Genomic DNA, 26289 nt, shown 5'->3' with positions numbered 1-26289 from the left:
TCTCGTCTGCTTCTTGGTATTAAACGTTGTTAATGGTTTTTTTTTAACCGCAAATAAATTGATTAGTGTAAGTTAATCGTACAAAATCTACGAAATATACGTACTTGTAAGTATCTGTATAATTACACTAAAACTCATTGTACATAATAAAAAAATGAATACGATAAAAAGATAGATACACAAGTTATAAAAAAATAAACTAATAAATAATATGCGAGAAAAGAATGCGAAGAAAATATGAATATCATCTCTATTAATATAATTTCGATTAAAAAATATATATCTGTATTTAAAATATACGACATGATAATATATTTACAGCGTGATTTTGGGTCAAAAACTATTCCCTTTTTGCTCCTATAACATGGTGACCTTAGCGTTAAGGTCTTTAAAGTAAAATGTTCCCATTAAAATAAGGATAATAGTTTTATATATTTGAATTACAACACACATAGTGCACGTTTAACACAAGACGTGTTCAACTGGTCTAAGCACCAGACATTTTTTTTAAACATTAAAGAAATTGTATAGAAATGGTAAAAATTATTCCTATAGTTTTATTAGTTTTGTTTTTAAAGGAAGGCTCGGCTGTCATTAATACTGTTAACGGTAAGTTGTTTTTTCTTTATATTGTCCCAATTTTTAGATATTTCTAGCTTATTATGTACAAGGTCCTAAAAAATTCTGACAAAAAAAATAAATAAATACATTTTACTCTGTACGAATAATTGTACACTGTTTTTACGTAAATATCTTGCTATATGTTTTTAATGCGTTACATTCGTGGTTCGTAATAATGTTCGATAGAGAGATATATAAGTAATTCAGATATATATAGCACATTGTTTTGATATAGCGATATAGGATAATTTGGATAAACACCTTCATACTTCAGCCATCTTGTACCAAATATTTACAAATTATGTAACATATAAGCCTCGTTTATCATTTTTTCTCTCAGTGAAAACCGTGTCGAAATCTATTGAGTTGCTTGGAAAAAGATAGCGATGGTACAGGCCGAGGCAGAAAGCAATTTAAAAGCTTTTTACACTGTTTATATGTATGTATGTAATCAGCCTCGCCCCGTCTTAAACACAACACGGGCCCAGGTACAAGCAGGATTCTGGCGATCTTCACCTTGAACTTCACGATCTTCAAAAGTATTTTAAAAGACCTGGGACATCTCATCGATGTTTCAAGACGTCCATCATCGGCGCAGCGTCTCTCAAAACGTGGCGCCCGAATGTTCAATTCACAAAGATATGACAATTAAATACTTATAATTTATTACTTATCCTTTTTAACATCTATAGTCTTTGAGTGAGTAATAAGTTTTAATTATAAATATTTTTGACATGATATTTACCTAACCAAAGATGTTATGTCCCTTGTGCCTTTAGTTACACTGTCCCACTCACCCTTCGAACCAGAACACATCATCATCATCAGCCCGCATTCGTCCACTGCTGAACATAGGCCTCTCCAAATGCACGCCACTGTGGTCTTTCTTCGGCAACTCGCATCCAGCTCCTGCCAGCGGTCTTGCGCAAATCGTCACTCCACCGTGCCTGAGGACGTCCTACACTACGTTTACCGAGACGCGGTCTCCACTCTAGAACACGTTTTCCCCAACGGTTATCGGTTCTACGAAAAATATGGTCGGCCCACTGACACTTCAGCTTACTAATCCGGTGGGCTATGACGATGACTTTGGTTCTCTGACAGATCACCTCATTTCTGATGCGATCCCTCAGAGATACTCCGAATATAGCCCTTTCCATAGCACGCTGACTTTAACCCGTTGGACCAGCTTTGTCGTGAGTGTCCACGTTTCGGCTCCGTATGTCATGACGGGTCGGACGCATAGGGATCGACGATGTGAAGATTCGTCGTAACTTCCCAAATGCTGCCCAACCTAGCTGAATTCTTCTATTCAACTCGTCCTGAAAGTTGTTTCTACCTAATCGCAATGTCTGCCCTCTTCACTCTAGTAGTCCTCTACTTCCGAAAGAACTGCCGCCTTGGACGAAACGACTTCTCCACTTGCTGTGGTCAACTTCGTCAGGTGGCTCCTTCCAAAAGATTGTACGAACACCTTAGACCCCCGATTCTGCTCGATGGCTCTTTCAATCGTAAGAGTATTGGAGCACCGGAGGTCGTGTCGTACACGCTTGCTGATCTCTTGGTTCAGTTGCCGTTTCTCTGACGAAGTGACTGGTGGGTTTTCACGTCGTTTCTTCATTAGCCCTAAAGTCTCTTCCGTAAGTTTGGACTTTCTGCCCTTACGCTGCATGCTACAAAATCTCGTGCCTTCTTCCCTGAGAATTCTAACTACATTTTCGAGGTTCTGGTTTACGTCTGTTGTGGTTTTCACGGCAGCGAATCGGTGATCCAGGTTTGACTGGAACGTTTCAGATCCTGCAATGGTTTGGAGCAGGGATGGTCGGAGTGTAGACTTCATCAGACGGACGCGCTCGGCCTTAAAATTGATATTCAGAGAGCCCCGGACAAGTCGGTGATCACTACCGGTATTGAACCTGTCGATCACTGAGACGTCTCTGAATATGTGCCTTTTGTCCGTCACCGGCCTGTGGTATTTAGCTACGCCTATTTTTTTATGGTTATACCGCATCAGTCGGTCGCCAGAGCCTCGTTTGCTGGTCGGCAGGATGCACCAGGGGCAGGTGAGGTTGGCTTGGGGCGCTAAGGTGTAGTTTGCACCCCTTACATCAACCAGAACACAATATTAAGTATTCTTGGCGGCAGAATAAAGGATGAGTGCCATTTAACATATATAACATAATTATATATACCCAGACGGTACTGCACAAAGCCCTGAAGAATAATTAATATCCAGTGCAGTTTCAGCATTACCGCTGCGACCAAAATCAGGCAGGAGAACAACAACACAGCTTGGTACTATGATATACCATACATTTATAATAAAATTTATTTATTATTTTTTACAAAAAAAAAACTTATCTAACATTACAGTAATCCAATGCGTTAGTTAAGTTAACTACCAAAACATTATTGTAATAATTCTTCAGTAAAATTTAACAATATAAATCAATTTATAAAATCCCATAACTGATTAAAAATAATATCAATAATTTAGTGTCAAAATAATAAAATAATACGTCATATGCAGAATGTTATATTCATTTTTCATGTGAATTATATATTTTAAGCGTACCATAGTAAAATTAAATTAATAATTTAATTTAATTTAATTAATTCAGAAGTCAATAAGGACTAATTCCATTTAAACACAGGTTATTGCGGTGTAATTAAAAAGAATGGGTAAAAGAATATGCACACTGCAGATTTTGTTGTATAAGTTTCATTATTTATTAGTTATTTATGTTAAGCCGTAGTATCGTTTTAATACAAATAAATAATATTCTGCAGATATTTGTCTTTGCCAGACTTTTTGTTTATATATTATGTAATAAAAATAAGACGTGGCATATACCCAATGCAAGATTATAAAACTAAAGCTACGTCAGCTGTTAGACATAAAGAGTAAAAAACCTACGCCGTGTTACAAGCTCGCTTCATACCAAATTTCGTCAAATTCTGTTCAGTGGTTTGCCCGCGAAAGAGCAACACACAGAGAGCATATTCATATATTATAAATGCGAGTTAATACTCAATTTATAATACAAGAATACATCAATTTTATATTATTTATTAGCTATAATTATATTATTTATTAGCTATCACGATTAAGTTGTTTTCTTGTTTAACTACTAATTGTACTGTACAAGGAATATTACTAGAGAGACCTCCAGCATAGTACAGGTACTCTGACACATACTTTTGACGTATTGTCAAAAGTAAAAGTAATGTCACACCTTCTAAATATCCCTCTGCTGGGCTGTTCGAGGAGATGCTTTGCCTGGGTTCGATTCTGCAATAATCATATTTCTTACCACGGCTCCGTCTCGGTTTCTCAACACATATGTCACAATTAAATACAGTGTTATTATAATAATAAGTCTTATTTACCCTTGATGAGGTTCAGAAGTCAATAAGGACTAATTCCATTTAAACACAGGCTATTGCGGTGTAATTAAAAATAATGGGTAAAAGAATATGCACACTGCAGATTTTATTGTGTAAGTTTCATTCTAATTAATATTAGTTATTTATATTAAGCCGTAGTACCGTTTTAATACAAATAAATAATATTCTGCAGATAGTTGTCTTTGCCAGACTTTTTGTTTATATATTATGTAATAAAAATTAAACGTGGCATATTACACAATGCAGGATTATAAAACTAAAGCTACGTCAGCTGTTAGACATGAAGAGTAAAAAACCTGTTGTGTTACAAGCTCGCTTCATACCAAATTTCGTCAAATTCTGTTCAGTGGTTTGCCCGCGAAAGAGCAACAGACAGAGAGCATATTCATATATTATAAATGCGAGTTAATATTCAATTTATAATACAAGAATACATAAATTTTATATTATTTATTAGCTATCATTATGTTATTTATTAGCTATCAAGTCTTGTTATCACGATTAAGTTGTTTTCTTGTTTAACTACTAATTGCACTGTACAAGAAATATTACTAGAGAGACCTCCAGTATAGTACAGGTACTCTAACACAGACTTTTGACGTATTGTCAAAAGTATAAAAGTTATTAGAATGAATATTTTTCACTAATTTTCATTAATTGTTATATTCCCAACAAAATGTAAGTAGAAAGTTTCTCCTCGAGTCTTCTTGGTAGTATCTATAGTGACCCTGTGACGATATTATACGATAATATGTCTTTTAAAATTAAAAGTGATTGTAAGCTTACTTGGATAAAGTATTTTTGATTAATAATATTATATTGAGGTATTAGGCGCTTCAACAATTGAGCAGTTCTTTTTTGTAGAATGAAATGGATTAATTATCTGTGTCATAGATGTAGTAGCAGTATCATATGTGATAATGTGGTATTACTTGTTGGTAGGGCTTTGTGCAGGCCTGTCTGGGTACGTACCACCCACTCGGCTATTCTACCGATAACAATGCTTTAGAATGGTTGTATTCCGGTTTGAAGGCTAAGTGAGTGTAAACACAGGCTCAAGGGATATAGTATCTTAATTCTCAAGGTTGTTAATATATTGCTGATATAAGGAATGGTTTATACTTCATATAGTAAAAATTTCAATAGCGATGGTGACCACTTACCATAGACCATAAGAAAAAAGTCAGAATACTTCAGAGCTGAGGAGAAGCTACCTAATGGAAGCCAAACTTTAAACAATACTGATCTCAATATGATTGCTACGATATTTACTCTTCAGAATATTATATCTTAGGACTCAAAATTCGATGGATTTCTCATATATAAAAACCTGACTTCCATCGTGATGTTTTCGAGTACAGTCACAAACGTAGGTGACAATTCATTTTCTATACGACTTTGACGTGACTAAATGTATTTCTATCTCGTTCTCATGCTTAGGGTTAAAAAAAGATAGCTTCTGATTCTTTCACATAAGTGAAAGATTAATTTTATTAACAATAAATTTAGCACCATTTTTAAAATTTTGTGGAACTAAAATATAATGAATAGTCTAGCTCTACTGTCTTTAGTATACGTGTTCATCTTTTATGGCGCCGCTTAATTCTTATTATTAATAATATTTATTATAATAATATACATAACATAATATACATAACATTATATAATTGCAGTAATGCAATACTGTTCAATAACAATCGTAATTATTAATACAAGTTTTCGTCGTAATTTAACCGTGTAAATTATTGATCAACAGCATGGGTTTATTGATGGTAGGTCGACTGAATCTAATTTATGTGAATTTACTCATCAACTTATAGCTGTGATGGATAGTGGTGGTCAGGTGGATGTAGTGTACACGGACTATTCAAAGGCATTCGATAAGATTTCTCATTCCCTATTAATCAAAAAGCTTAATTTATTAGGTATACACGGTGATCTACTTCGCTGGCTTGAATCATATTTAAGAGACCGCAGTCAAGCTGTTGCTGTTAAAGGGTTTTGTTCATCATTTGTGCCCGTCACATCAGGTGTACCACAAGGGTCTCACCTTGGGCCTTTATTGTTCAATATTTTTATTAATGATATTACCCAAATCATATCTAATTCCAATATTTTACTTTATGCGGATGACATAAAAATTTTTAAAACTATAAATTCGGCTCAAGACTGTGTTTCACTTCAATCTGACCTTAATAGCTTAAGTAACTATTGCATTAAAAATCTTTTGTATCTAAATATTAAAAAATGTAACATAATTACGTTCACAAGGAAAAAAAACCCTATCGTATATAATTACTCTCTACAGGATACCTTGTTAGCCAGAATATCAGAGGTTAGGGATCTGGGTGTACTTTTAGACCACAAGTTAGCGTTTACTTGTCATATCGATAATATCACTTCCAAGGCTTATCGTATGCTTGGGTTCATCTTAAGATTGAGTAAAGAATTTACACATTGCTCCACCCTTATTCTTTTATTCAACGCATACGTGAGGTCTATACTTGAGTATTGTTCTACAGTTTGGAATCCCAATTATAACATCCATGTAGATAAGATAGAAAGATTACAAAATAAGTTCTTAAAACATTTGCGATTCAGAGCTGGTTTATCTGATAACGAAGATATCTCTAGAATAGTCCCATTAACTGTGCGTAGACAATTAAGAGACCAATTATATTTGTATAAAATAATCAATAACATGGTTGACTCTAAATATCTTCTAAGTAACATATTATTTAAATGTCCTCGTCTTAGTGCTAGAAATAATTCATTGTTCTTTGTACCCTCATGTAAAAATAAATTTACAAAAAATGTGTTTTTGTACCGTTCTTGCTTAAATCATAATAATAACTTCCAAAAATTAGACATTTTTTGCCCAAAAATTGGTGTATATAAAAGAGCAGTTCGTGATATCTTAAAATGTTAACTGTATCTAAATTGATAATTACTTATATGCTGTTTTTATTTTTGTTTTAATTTTAATTTTATTTTTTAATTTTATTTTATTTTTTTTTGTGTATTAGCTTTAAGTGGAAACTTGATTGATTTGTGTTTTATGTTATTTTTGTTTTATATTACAGTGTTTTTAAAATTGTTTGTTTCCCAAATAAATAAATAAATAAATAAATAAATAAATAAACCGTCGACGATGCTTACGTTAAGGTAGAAAGATTCAATTTGCAGTCGGAACCCGAAATTTCGAGAGTTCGTGTATTCACAAGTAAGACCAGCCAATTACGTATGACGTATAGTGCAAAAACCAGGGCCGAATGTAGGGGATTCAGGCTAGAGCCTCGAGGCCACAAAAAGAGGGGACTTTGTTTGTTTCCCTTCAACACTAAATAAATATTTTTTTTACCAGCCCGGGGTTTGAACTATATGAACAATGCATAAATATAGATTGTATCGTCACAGGTATCTGGTTAGCATCAATGTAGTTTATCTGGTAATTCATTACGGTTCCGTGGACAGTGACTGTGGACGTTAACAATGAACCGGAGTTCAAGTTTAATGTTGATCTTTGAAGGAATTGAGGAAATAGTTGCATATAATTATAAAACTTAAACGTTTGCGATTGTTATGTACAGTAACAGCCTGTAAATTTCCCACTGCTGGGCTAAGGCCTCCCCTCCCTTTGAGGAAAAGGTTTGGAGCATATTCCACCACGCACTATTCGGGTTGTGGATACGCTTACACTATGCATATTAATAAATTATATATAGGGGTCGTTATACAACTTTTATATTGAAGAACGAACATACAAAACAAAAAATTTCTTTTGCCGGTTAGAGAAGTTGAAATTTTTTATATTTTACTTGCTGTTGCCCTCGGCTTTCCTCGCGTGTCACGTTACTTTAAGACTTTTTTGTATACCACATTTGTGGTTCGACTTTCGTGGGCTAGATTCACCAGGCTGCGTGAAAACAGTCTTCTCTTAGGTCTACTCCGGCCATTTTAAAGATTTGACCTTGTGCTTTATTAATTGTCATAGCGAAGCAGACTTTAACTGCGACTTGAACTTAAAGGGGTATTCTGGTGGTATCAAAGTTATTCGTGGAATATACATTGTTTCTCCTTTGGCACATCCAGTGATAGCTGTAGCCTCTATGACATTACAATGGAGAGTAGTTATCACTAATCTGGTGCGGTTGCATGATTTTGGAGGTCTTAAATTCCGCAGTAACATTATTAGCGCGCAAATCTTCTAACTTAAAAAATGACGGACTTTAAGACTAAGCTATATACGAAATTTCAACCCCTATTTAAACCCTTAGGGGTACAATATCCAGAAACATTTAAATACATATCTACTCATTTCTAACCAGTAGCTCAAAAATAAAGATTAATCAATCTCTATTACACGCTTTAGGGGTAGAATGTGCAGAAACGCTTAAATTCATATCTATTTAGTTTAAATCAGTATCCCAAATATAAAGTTTTATGTTTATAACTTAAAAAATGATGAACTTTCATACAAACTATTAACCCCTATTTGACCCCCTTAGAGGTTGAATTTCCAAAATTCCTTCCTTTACTCAATGAAACGATCCTACTCACCAAATTACATAGCCCTTTTTCTTAAACTTTAATAGCTTACGCTCGGCGATGATGAATCAGTCAGTCAGGACATGTTATTTTATATATATAGAAGATATGTACGTATGTATTATAGTATAAATCTTCCTATCGAATCATTCTAATTATTGATGCAAAATCACATAAGTATTCGTCGGCTAGTTTAAAAGATCCAAGCGTACAGGCGGCGGGAAGCGACTTTGTTTTATAGTATCTCGTATCTCATCGTAGTGACTAAATAAGGATAAAAACAAATTATTTCAAAGATTAATATCAGCAAGACGAATATAAATGCGTTTTTTGAAGGAAACGTGTGTGAACTTTTAAACATTACAAACGGAACGAATCTATTTTAAGCAATTGGTGGCTGTATTATGTATTTAATTATATGCATAGATTAGTGGACGGGCAAATAGGCAACCTGATAGTAAGCGGTCACCACTGTCCATGGACATTAGCTTACATCACCAACGCGCCACCAATGTTGGGAACTGAGATGTTAGGTCCCCCCACACTTGTATAAATTATATTTTGATTTTGATTGGTTTTAGTAAACCTTAGTGTTAACCAGTCTTGGAAGGTACTACCCACTCATCATTTATTCTATACAAGCAGCAATAATTACCACGGCTGTGTCCTTGAAGGGTGACTGAGCTGGTCTAACTACTCGCACAAGGGACTTCTCTAAGTTCCCAAAGTTGGTAGCACATTCACGATGTAAGTGATGCTAAATATTTCTGACATAGCCAATGTCTAGGGGTAACCACACCACTGCAATATTACTTCAAAATAATACTAGTGGGTCTCCCGCGAAACTTCGCGTTTATTCAAAAGATATTTTAGGAATGTGGAAGCCTATGACAGGTTCTGTTTTGATTTCATTCCATTGTAAACTGCAAGTCACTCCTCTACATTTGGTGTCAAAATGATGAAACCCCTTTTAAATTAATTTCTTATTATCAAATAGTATATATATGAGTTCTATTAGAATGTTTATTTTTATTTATTTTTTCTTATACAGCAGTAGTACCGCTCTCAAACGTCAAGTAACTTTTTTCCGCTCTCAAAAATTAATTCTTTGTTAAATCGTAACCAATTTAGTAAATTGCAATCATGAATCTTATTTAATTTTCTGCACATCTACGGCTGGAGCTCTTTAAAATGAGACCATAACCGATTTTTTATATGGAGCCATCATTCCATAATCACTGGAAAAAAAATCGGCTTACTTAATATTAAGATATGTTTAATATTCAGTAGTAGGAGTTAGTATTAGTATGATAATGAAAAATAACTGTCTATGGCAAATGTAGACAATTTAAATTTAGGTTGGACCAAAACAAATCGTTTGTAACTCTGTACATATCAAAGGTCGTTCGTCCAAATAAAACGTATCATTGCATAATGTTTTCGCAAAGTGGTCGTTTAATATTTGGTAAGGTAACTTCGTAAGTATTTTTGATAGTTCCTCTAAATCTGGACACGTTGTATAAAACTTGTGATTGTCCGTGTAATGTACAATAATAAGATGATAGCCCTAAGTGTTGAAATCGACTACGATTATTTCCGTAGTCGGGTTTAAATTATCAAAATTTTTTTTACATAATAATTAATATATCAAGGGACACATCAAGGGAATCTTAATTTGATAGCGCATTGGCGATGTATAATTTCTCTAATATTCCTTTGAATACTACTAAAGGACTTAATACGTCACCCAATGACGCCTTAGACTTACTTAAGTATTACGTTCCCCAGAATGAGTTAGAATTTTCTTTTGAGAGTATAACTCCGTACGATGTATTAAAAAAATTTAAAACATTAAATCTTAAAAAAACCAGCGATCTATGGGATCTATCAGTTACAAGTTGTTTATTAACAAGGTAATTGTCGACTTGGCACCTTGTTTAGCTATCATCTTTAATAAATGTATACAATCTGCTATTTTTCCAGATCTATTAAAATTAAGTAAAGTAATCCCATTATTTAAGTCCGGTGATAAAAATGACCCGAAAAATTATAGACCGATCTCTATTTTGCCAGTATTAAGTAAAATTTTTGAAAAAATCATGCTTAATCAATTGTTGTTATACTTTAACTCGAATAAGCTATTGCATTCTCAACAGTTCGGTTTTACTAAAGGTCGCTCGACTACTGATGCGGGTATAGCATTTGTTGAGCACATTTATGATGCGTGGGAGAAGTCACAAAATGCTATTGGAGTTTTTTGTGACTTATCAAAAGCTTTCGATTGCGTTAGGCATGATATTCTTCTAGAAAACCTTAATTATTATGGAATCAAGGGCCCTGCATTGAAATTCATTTCCTCCTACCTTAATGAAAGAGTTTTGAAGGTTGTTGTTAACGGTGCAAAATCAAATGGCGCTCTGGCGCAAATGGGTGTACCACAGGGTTCAATTGTAGGATCTCTCCTGTTCTTAATATATATAAATGATTTACCTTATTTTGTAAATAAGATTTGCGACATTGTACTGTTTGCAGATGATACATCCCTTATTTTTAAACTCGACAGAAAAATAAACAACTATGACGTTGTAAGTAGTGCTCTGTCGCGGGTTCTTGGTTGGTTAGACATAAATAATTTGGTACTAAATGCAAAAAAGACTAAATGTATTTTGTTTACTCTGTCAAATGTCAAATCAAATTCTTCTGCCGTCATTTTGAATAATGAAAGGCTTGAGTTTGTCGAGTCGACGGCGTTTCTTGGCATAACCCTTGACTCCAAACTTCAGTGGGGCACCCATTTGTATGCCCTGGCAGGTAAACTAAGTAGTGCCATTTATGCAATAAAGACAATAAGAAAACTCACGGACATAAGTACTGCTAGACTAGTTTATTTTAGTAATTTTCACAGTCTTATGTCATATGGAATGTTGTTATGGTGTAGTGCAGCAGATATTGAAATAGTATTTATTCTGCAGAAGAGAGCTATTCGAACTATTTACAATATTAGCTCTAGGACATCATTACGCGAAAAATTTAAAGAAATTGGTGCTTAATACAACTATTTCTTTCGGCTGCTTCACAATATATTTATGATAATATAATGTTTATACAGAAGAATATACAAAAGTATTCCATAAAAGCTGATATACATACTATTTATACCAGAAATAAGAATAAACTTGTAACCCCTACTTTCCGTTTGCATACGGTACAGAGAACGTTTTTGGGCAATGGTATACGCATATATAATAAGATACCGGGAAATGTAACCAATTTACCATTTACGAAATTTAAAAAGTTTATTAAGACTAAATTAATAAATAAGTCTTATTATTCATTAAAAGAGTACTTTTTAGAAAAAAACGCCTGGATTTAGGCTCGGGTTCCAACACAGGACACTAATTATTGTAAAAAACAGCATTGTTAATCTGTTTATTTAAAAAGAGCAACTATGCGAGTTTCTTGCCGTTTCTTCTCGCTGGAGGCTGCTTTACGAAACGGTGGTAGTATTTTAATATTGACGATTCAAAAACGCTTCGTTGTGAAGTTTACTTGAATAAACTTGATTTGATTTGATGTTTAATGTTAAACATATAAGTAGCAAAGTTGACCAAATACAAATGTTACTAATCGTAGCCACTTTTTAATTTTTAATTTACAAAAAATATGTGAAGCTACCACTAGTTCGGACTGGGGATTCTTCGGAGCGTTAGCAAGGAACTCAGATTAGAAGGTATTGGATAGGTAGCTTCAACACATATCTGTTAACTTTTTATTTAACATACATATAAAACAAATGAAAATCTAGTCGCGTATGTTCAATAAGTACTGCTATATAAATATGTATACCTTAAGTAATGAAAACTTAACATTCGGTAAATAGTTCACACTAGAAGAATTACATTTACAAAATAAACAATAGTTAACTACGTATTTATTAAGGAAAAATAATACATAATTCATTGCAGTTACAATTTATAATCGCTGCGAAAGAAATGATTGATCAGACGTAAAATGTTATCATGTTTACTAAATCTAAAATTTTAGATATAATAAGTCATGAATAATCAAATTCTATCAAACGCTTTTGAAAAAAACCTTCTGAGCAGGTAATATTTATTGGCAAAAAATATGCTAAGATACACATAAGGGCCAAATGGCAGTCAACCCTAAAAGGAAAAGATAGTATATGTGGCAAATACCACGAAGTAAAACAAAAATATATACAAACATTCATATTAGTATGTGAGAGAAAAACAAAAACTTAATTACTTAACACGCGGGAAAAATGAATAAATAAAATGAATTACGTACATAGTTTTTATTACACACGTTGAAGCGACTATATTATAAGCGAAGCGTTTATACGCCACTATTATTATAAAAAGAATAACTGAACTTGCGGCTTTCCAAAACTTCCGACCCTCGTTTTACCCTCTTAGGGGTGGAGTTTCGTAAAATCCGTTTATAGTCTACATTCTATAAGGGACCTACCTGTTAAATTTTCAAGTTTTGTAAGTGTTATACTTTCTGAGATTACGTAATTAATCAGTGAGTGGTATTTCGCTTAATATATACATATATATATATTATTTTATTTAACTTCAAATTTTATTAAATGTTTGTCAGAAAGTGAATACCTCAAGATGCCTCCACTGTTCGAGATGGACAACTACGGGGACTGTATGTTGGAGCAAGGGGGCACGTATTGTGTTTCTTCGTTCGACCTCTATAGTGAGGGTCACTCGAATCTTATGCATTTTATACGGGTGAGTACAGTCGCCATACAGTGATAATAGAATGAGCTTGAGGAAAGGGTCTGCTTACCTAAGAACCTATATACCCTCTTTATAATAAAAATTTACTTTATATAAGCATTTCGTTCTCGGATGAAAATAGTTTGTTCATCATTAGTAATTAAGATATTCAATTTGATGGAATTTGTTAGGTTTATATTCACGTACATTCAAAGTCCATAAAAAAATGTCGTTCGTCATATATGAGTGCGGTATTATAAATAAATACTATTTCATATTTTCAAACAATTAGTTGACCTCTTACAACTAAAAGAATAACAATATCAGTAATTATTCACACCATTTGTTCACAGTCAGTGCAGTTTATTTTAATAACACTGCAAGGAAATAGATATTGCAAACATTTACGTCCAGCCTCACGCGAACCGTCCTTGCGAAAGATACGAGTATCTGTGTGTTTGTTATTCAATATATACTCGAATGGCTGGACGGATTCTAATAGTATTTGAATTTAATTTAATATTATTAAACGAGCGCCATGTACATGGTAACTAGATATAAATAATTGTTGTAAGAATTTCCGTATTAGGTATATAATAAGTAAGTTATAAGTTTAAAAATAGAAACTTGGCTATGTGATCTCTATATGATTGATTCGTTTTTAAATTTTATTTTCTAAAGTTTATTTTTGAGCCTTAATAAATTACGTTTTCATCTCCAAGTTTATTTTATACAAAATATAATTTATATATTTTGTTTTTATTTAGATACATTGCTGTATCACCATAATTTTACCATCAATGCTATTATTTTTTGTTACGTAAGAACCTACAAATATTTTGACCGTATGATTTCCTCTTCTAGAGATATGAAATTCAAAATTCACACTTTATTATTATATCACCAATGACATAACAATATTAAATAAACTTTTGCATTAAAAAGCTGTACAAAATAATGTTAATTCAAATAATTTTAGTTTTATCTTTTCAACAGGAATACTCAGCTGACGAAGCGAAACATTTCAACCATACCCGTATACACAGAGCTGTATGCCTAACAAGTTCTTGTAAGCATTATCTCGATGCATCAAATACAACAATGGATCCAGAAAGGACCCTCGAAGGATGCATCAACGAAACCATATGGAGGAAATATAAATTACAGGCTAAGTTGGCCGAATTACACTATTGTAAACGAAATGAAGATAAAGTGATTTTGGATACAAGTGATTATGTCGTAGCAACTATTTACATCCTGTTGATAATGTTCAACGCAATAGGAAGTTTTTACGATATAATTTTATGTGATGAAGATCCCAAGAAGGGTAATAAATTTATTTTATTGTGCATGTTAAGTGTTAGAGGGCAAAGATGAGGTTTTATTGCTAGAGTATAATGGAGTCAATAGTGAGCCGTGAACGCTTTGAGGTCTATAAAACCTTTGAGGTCTATAAAAGCTGAGCGGATGTAGTGAAGAAGTCGATTGTGAAATTTCTGAATGTTTTTATTTTTATTTTGATATAGGTAGGCTGGCTGGCAAATGGGCCTCATATTGGTAAGTGACCTCTGCCCATAGACATTGGTTCTGTAAGAGATATCAATAATTCCACATATCTCCAATTCGCCACCGACATTGTGAACTAAGACATTATTTTCCCTGTAGATATACTGGCTCACTTCAAACCGGAACACAACAATGCGAAGTATTGTTGCTTGGCTTGAAGTGAGTGAGCGGTTTCTACACAGAAAGGCGGGTAAAGCCTTAAAACTCCAAGAAAAAAGAATAGCATAAATTATTGTACACACATATTTACTAACCAGACCTCTCTGCAAAAGGTTGCCAGGGAGGAACGTTCGTTGATTTCGACAAAAAAACTAATTGTATAATTTATACGAGTAATAAGGGTATTTCTTTTTCTTCACAGGGAATCAGTATTTGTTAGCGTTTTCATTACGAAGGAACTGGGCTAAGCTCATAGCTCCGGGAGGCAGAGGGCCGGATCTGAGAATGGAAAGACTGAAATTATTTAATGGAATAAGGTAAATCGATCAAATGTTATAAGCAAAATGTATGTTAATAGGAAAAATATATGAATTAAATGTTTGTAGTTGATTAGATTATTTTGGGATATATCTCGGAAAAATATTTGCAGTAATTAGTTTGGCGATCTCTTAAGTAGATTTACTCTTTGGTATATTTAGTAGAAAAAGTAATGAGTAAATTGCCAGTGAACCCTCCAAGTGCAAGCGAACGAAAATGCGCCCGCGTCTTAAAGATTTATGGAACGAAGTTTTTTTACGCGGCATACAGTAGGGTAATTTGGCAGAAATCATCACTTAAGGCAAAGTTATGCCCCACCAGGGGAGAAAGAGAAAGTGAGGGCTCTTTCTCTTTATCGTGTCTCTTTCTATTATATACGGTTTAATATAAAAAAAAACAAACTTTTTTAATTACTAGCGCAAAGCACTTCTTTCCAATCGGGCGTCCCACGACATATCTCTTTTTTTAATATAGATAAAATTATTTGCTTATTTTTTTTTTCAGAGCAATGACAATGGTTTGTATTATATTCTCCCATACAGCACTGGTGATGTCATTTACGTACACAAAAAATCCGTTTTATCTGGAAAAGGTAAACTTATGAAAATAATATTTATTTTTCTAACGTTATTTTTAATTAACTCAAACACATATTTAAAATAACAGCAAGGTTAAGATTGAAAATCTTAACTCGGGAATAACTTTTCCAAAATAAAAAATAAAAATCAAACCTATAAAATTCACCTAAAACACGATCATGAAATTTGCGAGCAAATATGCGAAATCTGTCAGAATATTTAGGACACAAAAGATATTAATGATATAATTTGAAATTCAGCATTTATGTTAATTTTCAGGCATACGACGATCCTCTAAAGCAATTACTTTTCAACGGGAGCCTTGTTACACACACATTTTTTGTGATGTCAAGTTTTCTCCTGGCTTACAATTTGCAAATACACGCTGAGAAGCAGGAGATAAAATGGACAAAGATTCCTATGGCAATCTTATTACGTTGGGTCAGGTAGGGTGTTCATATTCGCTTTTAAACTATACTAGATGAAAACCCGGCTTTGCTCGAGTAAAATATATAAGACTAAACAAATATAAATGTACTAACTACCGTACCCCCCACGAAATTATTTGGAATACACTTTCTGAACGCACACGTAAACGTCAAATATGGCCGCCAGTTGGAACTGTCATGTAATTGAATTTCATGGATTGAATATCGAAATACCTTGATCATACTAATTTGATGGATATATTGTCAAATAAAAAATCATTATTTTTTAACGATCTATAATGGCGGATAGGTTTCAATCAGGTCTATCGTAGACCTGCACAAAATTATTAATATCGATTGCTTGCTAAAACTGATTAAGGGTCGAATAGATCTGCTCGGATTATAAAAAAAATGGAGCATATATAATCAATACATCGAGCATACATCTTAAGCTTCTACTGAGACCCCACCCACATCCCTAAATAAAATTGCGTCCTCTGAGAAACGCAAGGTAGGAGTCTAAAATATGTAACATTTCAATGGACTAACGAAACAAATCAAAATGACGTGTCGTTAGTCGGTTATCAACTTTTCACGAGTGAGATACGAAGTGAATTCTTTCAGAATCGCACCGTAGTTTATTTTGTATTTGAGATATAGCAGATATATTTTATTTTTAAATAGAAATACATTGTTTGTATTTTCAGGCTGACCCCAGCATACGCACTTGTAATAGCCACTATAAGCACGTGGATGCGGCACATCGGCGATGGACCGCTCTGGCAAATGATTGTCACCAGCGAGGCCAACTATTGTCGCCAGTATTGGTGGGCAAACATATTTTACTTCAACAATTATATATACAGTGACGACTTATGTTTTCCGCAAGGATGGTAAGTTTGATACTGTTAAATTTGTTTTATGAAATATATTATAATCTTTACACGTCAATAATAAGGTTTATCTATGTCTATATTTAACTAAGTAACTTTACTTAAAAAAAAATTAACTTCTTAAGTAAAAGTACTTGTAAGCTATTATATAGGATCGATAACATTTTGTTAGAAATTAATTTCCCAAGAAATATTGTATTTTTATAATTCGATAAATTAAAACTCAAAATTCAATGTGGTTTTGAGAATATTACGACGATGGAGAATCGGTACCAAAAAATAAAGTTATTATGAAAATGATACAAAATTAAACATTACAACATAATATAAAATGAATAAATATAGTGCTATGGTAAATTATTTCTCTATATACGCAGTAAATGCTACACATGAAACTCACACACGTACAAATTCAGATATAAATACACTCACATGTAAAATATTTAATATATGCACAAGCATGCCTCCATAAACTAGAAACATAAAAATCACATATTAGAGACTTTACTATTTAGCAGTATTATAAAAGGCTATAGTTCATAAGGTGGACATTTAATAATTAAGTGCTTTTGCTGAGTCTTCGTGTATATATAATAATATAAGGACATTACAAACATTTAATTATATATAAAATTTTCTTTGTGAAGAAGATATTAAATGAACATGGTTATTTATATTACTACAAGTATTTGGAGCCGAGATGGCCCAGTGGTTAGAACGCGTGCATCTTAACCGATGATTTCGGGTTCAAACCCAGGCAGGCACCACTGAATTTACATGTGCTTAATTTGTTTATAATTCATCTCGTGCTCGGCGGTGAAGGAAAACATCGTGAGGAAACCTGCATGTGTCTAATTTCAACGAAATTCTGCCACATGTGTATTCCACCAACCCGCATTGGAGCAGCGTGGTGGAATATTCTCCATACCTTCTCCTCAACGGGAGAGGAGGCCTTAGCCCAGCAGTGGGAAATTTACAGGCTGATTATGTATTTGAAGCGGGATATATACCTGGCATGTTTATTATTTTTATTTGGCGGAACTCGATATTTCGACATTATCTTGTTCACGAGACTGAGTGTCGAGTCTCGCGAACAAGACATTCGTATCAAATACTTACTACAGTAATTTATGACGAAGTATTTTGAGATATATTTCTTAAAACTAAAAAATCTGTTTACTATTACGGCTCACATTATCAATAATATTCATAACATAGATTGTCTATTCCCTCATTACTTGGCGGTAGGGCTAAGTGCAAGCCCGTCTGGGTGAAGGGACTCCCCCAGCACAAGGACATTATACCTTAGTTTCCAAGGTTGTTGGCGCATTGACTATGTAAGCGAAAGTAAATATCTTTCACAGTGTCAATATATGTGAGCGGTGTTGGCTACTTACTATCGGGTGGGACCCAAAAAGTTTAAATAAAAAAACATCATTATTCGTTAGAACGGCTATCCGACATGACCGGAGTGATCAAAACAATAAACTTTGCCGCCCCATACAGGGTTGAACTCAGAGTCTAGGAATCTCCGATCTTATAACTTAGCCACAAGACCAACGTAGTCAATCATAAGTCATAAATATAGAATTATTTAGAACGTGTTTCGTTTTAAATTAATTTATCTGTTATGTGCTGTATCTTTACAGGTACTTGGCGGCGGATACTCAGCTTTTCTGCCTTGGTTTGATCTGTCTGGTAGTCATCCAACGACCTTGCCTCAGGAAAATAGCACTCGTGATATTATTCCTAGTGTCACTAGTCATCACCGCAGCTCATACTTACTTCCAGGACTTAGAAGCGGTCGTTATACAGTCGCCTGAGTAAGTTCTTGTGTTATTGAATAAATTATTGTACTTAATGAAACAGTCTCTATATATTTAATGTTAGGCAAGAGCCGAGATGGCCCAGTGGTTCGTGGTTCAGAACGCGTGCATCTTAACCGATTATTTCGGGCTCAAACCCAGGCAAGCACCACTGAATTTTCATGTGGTTAATTTGTGTTTATAATTCAACTCGCGCTCGGCGGTGAAGGAATTACCTACATTAACAGCCTGTAAATTTCTCACTGCTGGGCTAAGGCCTCCTCTCCCTTTGAGGAGAAGGTTTGGAGCATATTCCACCACGCTGCTCCAATGCGGGTTGGTGGAATACACATGTGTCTAATTTTGGAGGAGGAGGCCTTAGCCCAGCAGTAGGAAATTTACAGGCTGCTAATGTAAGGGCTTAACTGGGCAAAACTTCTCTTAGATAGAAGGTTTAAAGTTTGAGTAAACCTGAGGCCCGTCGAGCTATATTTACGGTTCCTTTAAGTATGGCTTGTTTGGAACAGGTGGAATAATATCATCCGACACATGGGATTTCGTCACGATATTTTCCTTTATTGCTGAACATGAGATTAATTTTATAAACACATAATATTAAGCACATGAAATAGCTCGGATATGAATGAAACTTCGTTTAAGATTGTTGTATGTTGCATATCAAAAGATAATATAAATTCTTTAACAAACTCAGGTTTAGTGAGATTAGACTTTACAAAGAAGAGTCGTATATAACTCTATACGTGTATATTCTAGAATTTCTTAGAATTCACAGTTTTTTAGTCGTTAATACAAACCGCTATGTCTCTGCGTTTTAAATCTCTAATATCTTCGAAAATATTCATTTAAATTACATGCTGTAAAGGGCCATATTGATACATATTAAATGCACAATGTATTTAAGGTACTTAATTGAATAAGGGTTAATGCTGTATTGCTTAAAATCACTTCGAAAATAAGCCATTATTTCTCGTAAAAAGTAAAGGATAAAAAATGGTTGTTGTGGGCTATCCCTAGGAGATAGACATATACCATCGCGGACATTTTTGAAGACCTTTTTAAGGTGCACAATACTGTAGTATTAGTGTTTATTTTCGACATCAATTTAGAAAACTCTAAAATTATTAGTGTTTCTCTACTATATTGTGCATATTATACATATAAACCTTCCTCTTGTATCAATCTATTCTGTTAAAAAAACCGCGTCAAAATCCATTGTGTAATTTTTAAGATCTAATCATACACAAGGACAGACAGCGGTAAGCGACTTTGTTTTGTACTATGTAATGATAAGTTGCTGCACTTCGCGGTTTCACTCACTTGGAACTAAGATTACATATTAATGTATTTTAAGACTAAATAAATCGAATCTCCTTTCAGATCCTACCGTAGTATCTACGTTAGCGACGATACATTTAATCTTGTGTACATAAGGGGCCATACTAACATCTCCACTTACACCTTGGGTCTCGCCGGAGGACTCCTGACTTACCATTGGCAGAAAAGTGAAAAAGATTTGACTCCATATAAGGTAATTCTTTTAATCTCTCTTAACTCTTAATATATATCTTTGAAGTTAGTAGATAAGTACGAAAAACCCGCCGAGTTTCTGTCGCCAGTTCTTATTTTCCGAACCGGTGATATTGTTTAATTTGACCAATAAGTGTAATCAAATCAAAATTCCTTTGTTCTTTGTGGAAGATATTGAATAAAAAAATAAATGATTTGATCTGATTTTAGAAAATATTTTTGGTTTTGTAAAAAACTTTATCCTTACTACACTACATATATAATTCCATCAAATAATATAAATTGCTTAATTAACTAAACTATTTATATCTAATTAATAACAACTCTGTTTAAATGCTTAATTTGTGTTTGTATTTTATTAATTTTGTGTACGCTGTGTTGTAACATTACTGATTTAATTTTAAGTTTAATTTTCTTTTCAGAAATACCGTTGGGTCTTCTGGTCGCTGGTTCCGATGGGCGTCTCTGTGATACTCTCCGGGGGCTTCTTTTATATAGATGGATTCACGCCGTCCACGCTCATAAGAGTTGCTTACGCTACTCTTTACAAACCTGTCTTTCAGACTATCATGGTCGCGTTCATGATTGGCACCATCTTTAAATTCGAAAGTAAGAAATGGTAGTCATTATGAATTTGGCCGTTAAATTATTATCTAAATGAATAATGTACTGACTGTATATTTATAATTAATAATTAATGTAAGTGATTTTACACCGATGGGGCATCTAATGGTAAATTTTAATCACTATTATCACTAGAAATTTGTGCTGCCAATCATGGGCGCTGTTTTATGCTGTATATGCGTGACTGGTATTGATCTAGAAGGGCTAGACCAAAGACTTATCAATAACATAGTTATTCAAGTAAAGATTATTTTGCTTTGTATGTATGAGATGTAACGAAGAAAAGGGAGTAGGGATCGACGAGGGAAAGAGGACATATGAGAGGAGACAAGGCAATAGGGCCAGGTTCGCCAATAGAATTGTATATCAAAGAAGTTAAATTGGAACAAGTTAAGCAGATATTAAGCAGTATTATTGTAAGGGTGAGTGAACTACGGCATACGGGACATAACATCTTAGCTCCCAGGGGTGGCGCATTGGTGATGTGAGGATGGTTAATATTTACTACAGTGTCATTGTCGATGGGCGGTGTTGACCACTTACCATCAGGTGACCCATTTGCCTACTCTATCATAAAAAAAATATATTTAAGACTGCTTTTTTTTAAATATTGATTAATATTTTAAATTGCAGCCGTCTACCGTGGTATCGTGGAGTGGCGAGGTTTCGCCTGGGCTGGTCGGGTCTCCTACAGCGCTTTCCTTCTACACACAATGTTTCAAAGATCATTCGTTGGGTCTCTGACTGAATTATTGCACATGACTGACTATTACGTGGTAAATATCTATTGTTGTAATAATGATTGCTATATTCAAATAGATAAAAACAATAGATAACGGACACTAACATAGTTAACAGGAAATATACACAAGATGCTGAGTGTTAGAACGCATGAAGCAAAAGATTTTTTATGTGCCTAATGTGTGCTAATAATCCATCTCGGTGGTAAAGGAAAACATCGGATGGAAATATGCAAATTTCATTTTAAATTCCTTCTTCTATTGTCTGGATAACAATATATAAAAAGCGATCGATTCAAATAAACATCGTGTATTTAATGATGAGTACGCGACAGAGCAAAAAATTTAGAACGGATTTTTCAAAATAAAAATATTCTTTATTCAAATCGATTCTTCAAATACTCTTTCATCTTTTCAACGAATTAAATTACATTAATTTATTTGCATTAAATTATATTTTTTGTAAATAATATTATGTTTCCTAATTTTGAAATCAAGTTTATGTTTGATACATTTAAGATTCCTTTAAAGTAGTAAATAGATTTAAAATGTTTTAGAGATTATTCCATCACGATCCAATTGGTGGACACACAAGTAGCCGATTTCCATATGACACGTACAGGTTTCCTCACGATATTCCATCGATATAATTTTCTTTTAATACTGTGAATAATAATGACAAGGTTTTTTTGAAGACAAGGTTTGTTAAACAAATGATTATCTCGATTTATCGTTAGATTTAAATTCAATGTCATTTTATCATATTGTGAATATTTGGTAAAGCGTTCGCCATTTAAAATAAGTAACTACCATTAATGGTTAAAGACGGACTAAGCAAGTATTACATACATACATATTTATTGTTTTTATTTTAACGTATTCTTAGATATTTTAAAATATTGTTAGAACGGAATGCTCATCTCTATGAGAAATTCCTACTATTCCTGATGTATGTTAATATTTTAAATGCGAAAGTAACTTTGTTACCTATTCATGCTTAAATCACTGAGCCGATTTAGATGAAATTTGGTATGGAGATAGTTTGAGTCCCGGACAAGGATATAATTTTTTAATTCAATTTAATTGTTTGACATTTTATAAAAGGTAGGTAAAGTTTTATAAATTTCGCGGTTCAGCTAGTATTGATATATAAACAAAAACAAAAGTATGTCAAATAAATACTAGCATATTAATATCCAACAATTTAAATAAACAAATAAATATAAACCATACACCACAGGTTTGGAATCTTATGCTCTCGTTTTTTGGAAAGCCCGTAGTGCCATTATTAATTATAAATTTTGGAACGTTTTTCTTTCTTTCAGGTGATGATCCTTTGTGCATCGGTATTTCTCTCCTTCCTGTGCGGGGCGGGGCTGTGGCTACTGGTGGAGGCGCCCTTCGCGGCTCTGTCGCGCGCTTTAATTGGCAATAATAAATAAAAATTAAAATCAAAAAGTATTTTTCTTAAATCATTCTTTAAATCTGATAAATGAGAACGACATTGGACAATTCAAAAGTACAAGACTTATAAAGCTCAATTAATCAAAAAAAAAAACAATCCTATGTTGGGTTGTTTGGGGTGAACCAGTGTAACAGTCACAAGGACATATCATATCAGTTCCTAATGTTAGTGGCGCATTGGGTATGTAAGAAATGGGTAAAAGTTCATACAGTTCAAATGTCTGTGGTGGCCACTTACCACCAGGTGATCTATTAGCCTGTCAACCTGCTGACCATTTAGCCGTAAACATAAGACAAAAATATTCTTCTAAAACAATTTTGTTATTCTACCGGTACCTCAAACGTAAGTAATTAATCACCGATTATTAATATCAAAGACTACATAAACTATTTAGTACTTAATTATGTTGTTGTACTAATACAATTTTTAGTAAATTTATTAACAATAATTTAGTCTTTTAATGAGATTATTTAAAATTAAAAGTACAATAAAGTTATATAAATAGTTCTTGATAATAACTCGTTTAAACAATAAACATAACATAACATAATCAGCCTGTAAATTTCCCACTGCTGGGCTAAGGCCTCCTCTCCCGTTGAGGAGAAGGTATGGAGCATATTCCACCACGCTGCTCCAATGCGGGTTGGTGGAATACACATGTGGCAGAATTTCGTTGAAATTAGACACATGCAGGTTTCCTCACGATGTTTTCCTTCACCGCCGAGCACGAGATGAATTATAAACACAAATTAAGCACATGAAAATTCAGTGGTGCCTGCCTGGGTTTGAACCCGAAATCATCGGTTAAGATGCACGCGTTCTAACCACTGGGCCATCTCGGCGTTTAAACAATGCAGTTTTAAATTATCTTTAAGAGGACTACAAGAGCTAAGTGCCCTTGAGAATCGCACGCACGCACTTACAAAATCGACAAAAACGGACAGCCCGTGAACTAATGGTTAAGCGAGGTGACGAGGTTACGCCCAGATATTCTAATAGATGGCGGCAAACCGAGCGAAGTAAGATCAATCATAAATCTCATAAAACATAGATAGGACAACAGAATTGTTTTTATTTCTTTCGATGTTAGTTAACAAATGATTATAAAATAAAACTGATTCAATTAAACTTACAATATTTTTATTTATATTTTGTATACAATAAAATAGACAGTTAAATTTAACCTTTTTTTTCTTTTATTTATATTATTATACCACAATTCGTCCTTATACTAAATAACATACCAATTTTTAACATTTTATAAAAGTTTGATAATTTATTTATATAATAAAATCGTAAGTGTTCGAAATCTGTAGTGTAGTAACAGTGGGGTAACTTATAGCGTAGTGTTTGTTCGTTTTATTAATATCGGTTCACAAAGAAAAAATATGTATTCAATTTAAAAAAAAAAACATCTAAATATATACTAGAAAAAACTGTCGTCAAGTCGATTTAGTTGAATTATTGGTTACCTAGGTTAATCATACTAGGTTTAATCATAAATCTCAATAAAATAGGTAGGATATTAGAATTATTTGTGTTGCTTTTGACTGATATTCGAAAATGATTAAAATATAAAACTAATTTAATTAAACTTAAAATATTTTTATTTATATTTGGTACTACAAAAAAAAAACATTTAGTGTTCATTTTTTTATTAAAATCTTTTATTTAATTTCACTTGTATGTATGAATGTATGTACATATGTCTTGGAATCTTGCAATCAATATTACACCCATTTCCACTGAAGCTATGGAGCTGAAAGTTGGCACACATATTTAGTCTCGATGACAATGCACGATTCATGAATGGCTGTCATATTCAATCCAATATATCGGACGTTACAAAAAATTTAAAATTTTTTGAATTACGTACAAATGACACTTCTAAATATTCTAGTTCTCTAGTTCACAACAATTACATTTTTTTTTGTTACGTTTTTACTTTTTTTATTATTAAAATGAGTTCACACATAACTTTAATTCCTATTATAAACAAAATCGATAAAATTAAACTCTTACGCAATATAAATAGCTTCCGTGTTATTGTTTTCGCCATCCTTTAATCTGTAAAAATTAAATATATGTTAGTAATTATATTTTTATTAATTATAAAAGTATGTATTTTAAAAATATGTATCTAACTATGCCCCATAGTACTTATAATGAAAAATATCATATTGCTTCGAGTTCATGGGGATCGAATGTAGTCACTCTCAATTGATTTTTTCCTTACTTTCACCAAATACTCTATCATAATATTTGAAGGATAGCTCGAAAAATCTGATTCTATGCGAACTGATTGCACATTATTCATGATTTATAAAAAAATATATATATGTTTACTAATAAAATACTCTTACCTTTTAATATCGTTCATATGTATGTTCGGCGCTTAATTTATATAAACGCTTTTTAGTTTTCCTCACGCGTTTCACTTTATTTCCCATATTTACACAATTAAAATTTATAACAAATAATATAATAAAAAATAAGTGCCTATTACTACTACACTATTTTAACTTAATATATTTATTTACAAGAAAGAATAATATTTATTATAAGAAAACATGAAACAATGAATTTATAATTAAAATTACAAAAAACCATCTCGTAACGTAATGATGCGGCGAAAAGATCGACACGTCTATATAGCACCAGGCCTCGGCCGGCAATGTCTGTACACGGCATTTACGCACACATGCGTACGTATTTTGTTCGAAAATAAGAATATCTGATTTAAAAAAAATCTATTGATTTTACTATAAAAGTGACGCAGAGGTAAAGTAGTATATTGCTTGTAGAATAATCTGACAAAAACCAGAATTATTGAA

At 33.2% G+C, this 26289-nt stretch overlaps 1 protein-coding gene across 1 annotated transcript; it reads left to right on the top strand.

Annotated features, from left to right (window-relative positions):
- Positions 1–446: 446 nt before the first annotated feature.
- On the top strand, positions 447–23448 carry LOC113398300 (nose resistant to fluoxetine protein 6-like). The gene is made up of 12 exons (XM_026636962.2): positions 447–609; positions 13204–13343; positions 14328–14658; positions 15259–15373; positions 15879–15966; positions 16232–16398; positions 17088–17273; positions 18923–19096; positions 20477–20627; positions 21049–21235; positions 21884–22026; positions 23316–23448. The coding sequence occupies exons 1-12, from the start codon at positions 534–536 to the stop codon at positions 23430–23432; spliced, it is 1875 nt and encodes a 624-aa protein (XP_026492747.2). The 5' UTR covers positions 447–533; the 3' UTR covers positions 23433–23448.
- The last annotated feature ends 2841 nt before the right edge of the window (positions 23449–26289 follow it).

This window comes from Vanessa tameamea, chromosome 18 (assembly GCF_037043105.1).
Source record: "Vanessa tameamea isolate UH-Manoa-2023 chromosome 18, ilVanTame1 primary haplotype, whole genome shotgun sequence".
Classification (NCBI taxonomy): Eukaryota; Metazoa; Arthropoda; class Insecta; order Lepidoptera; family Nymphalidae; genus Vanessa; species Vanessa tameamea.
Note: the sequence above shows the minus strand (reverse complement) of the source record. Positions and strands in the feature narration are given on the sequence as shown.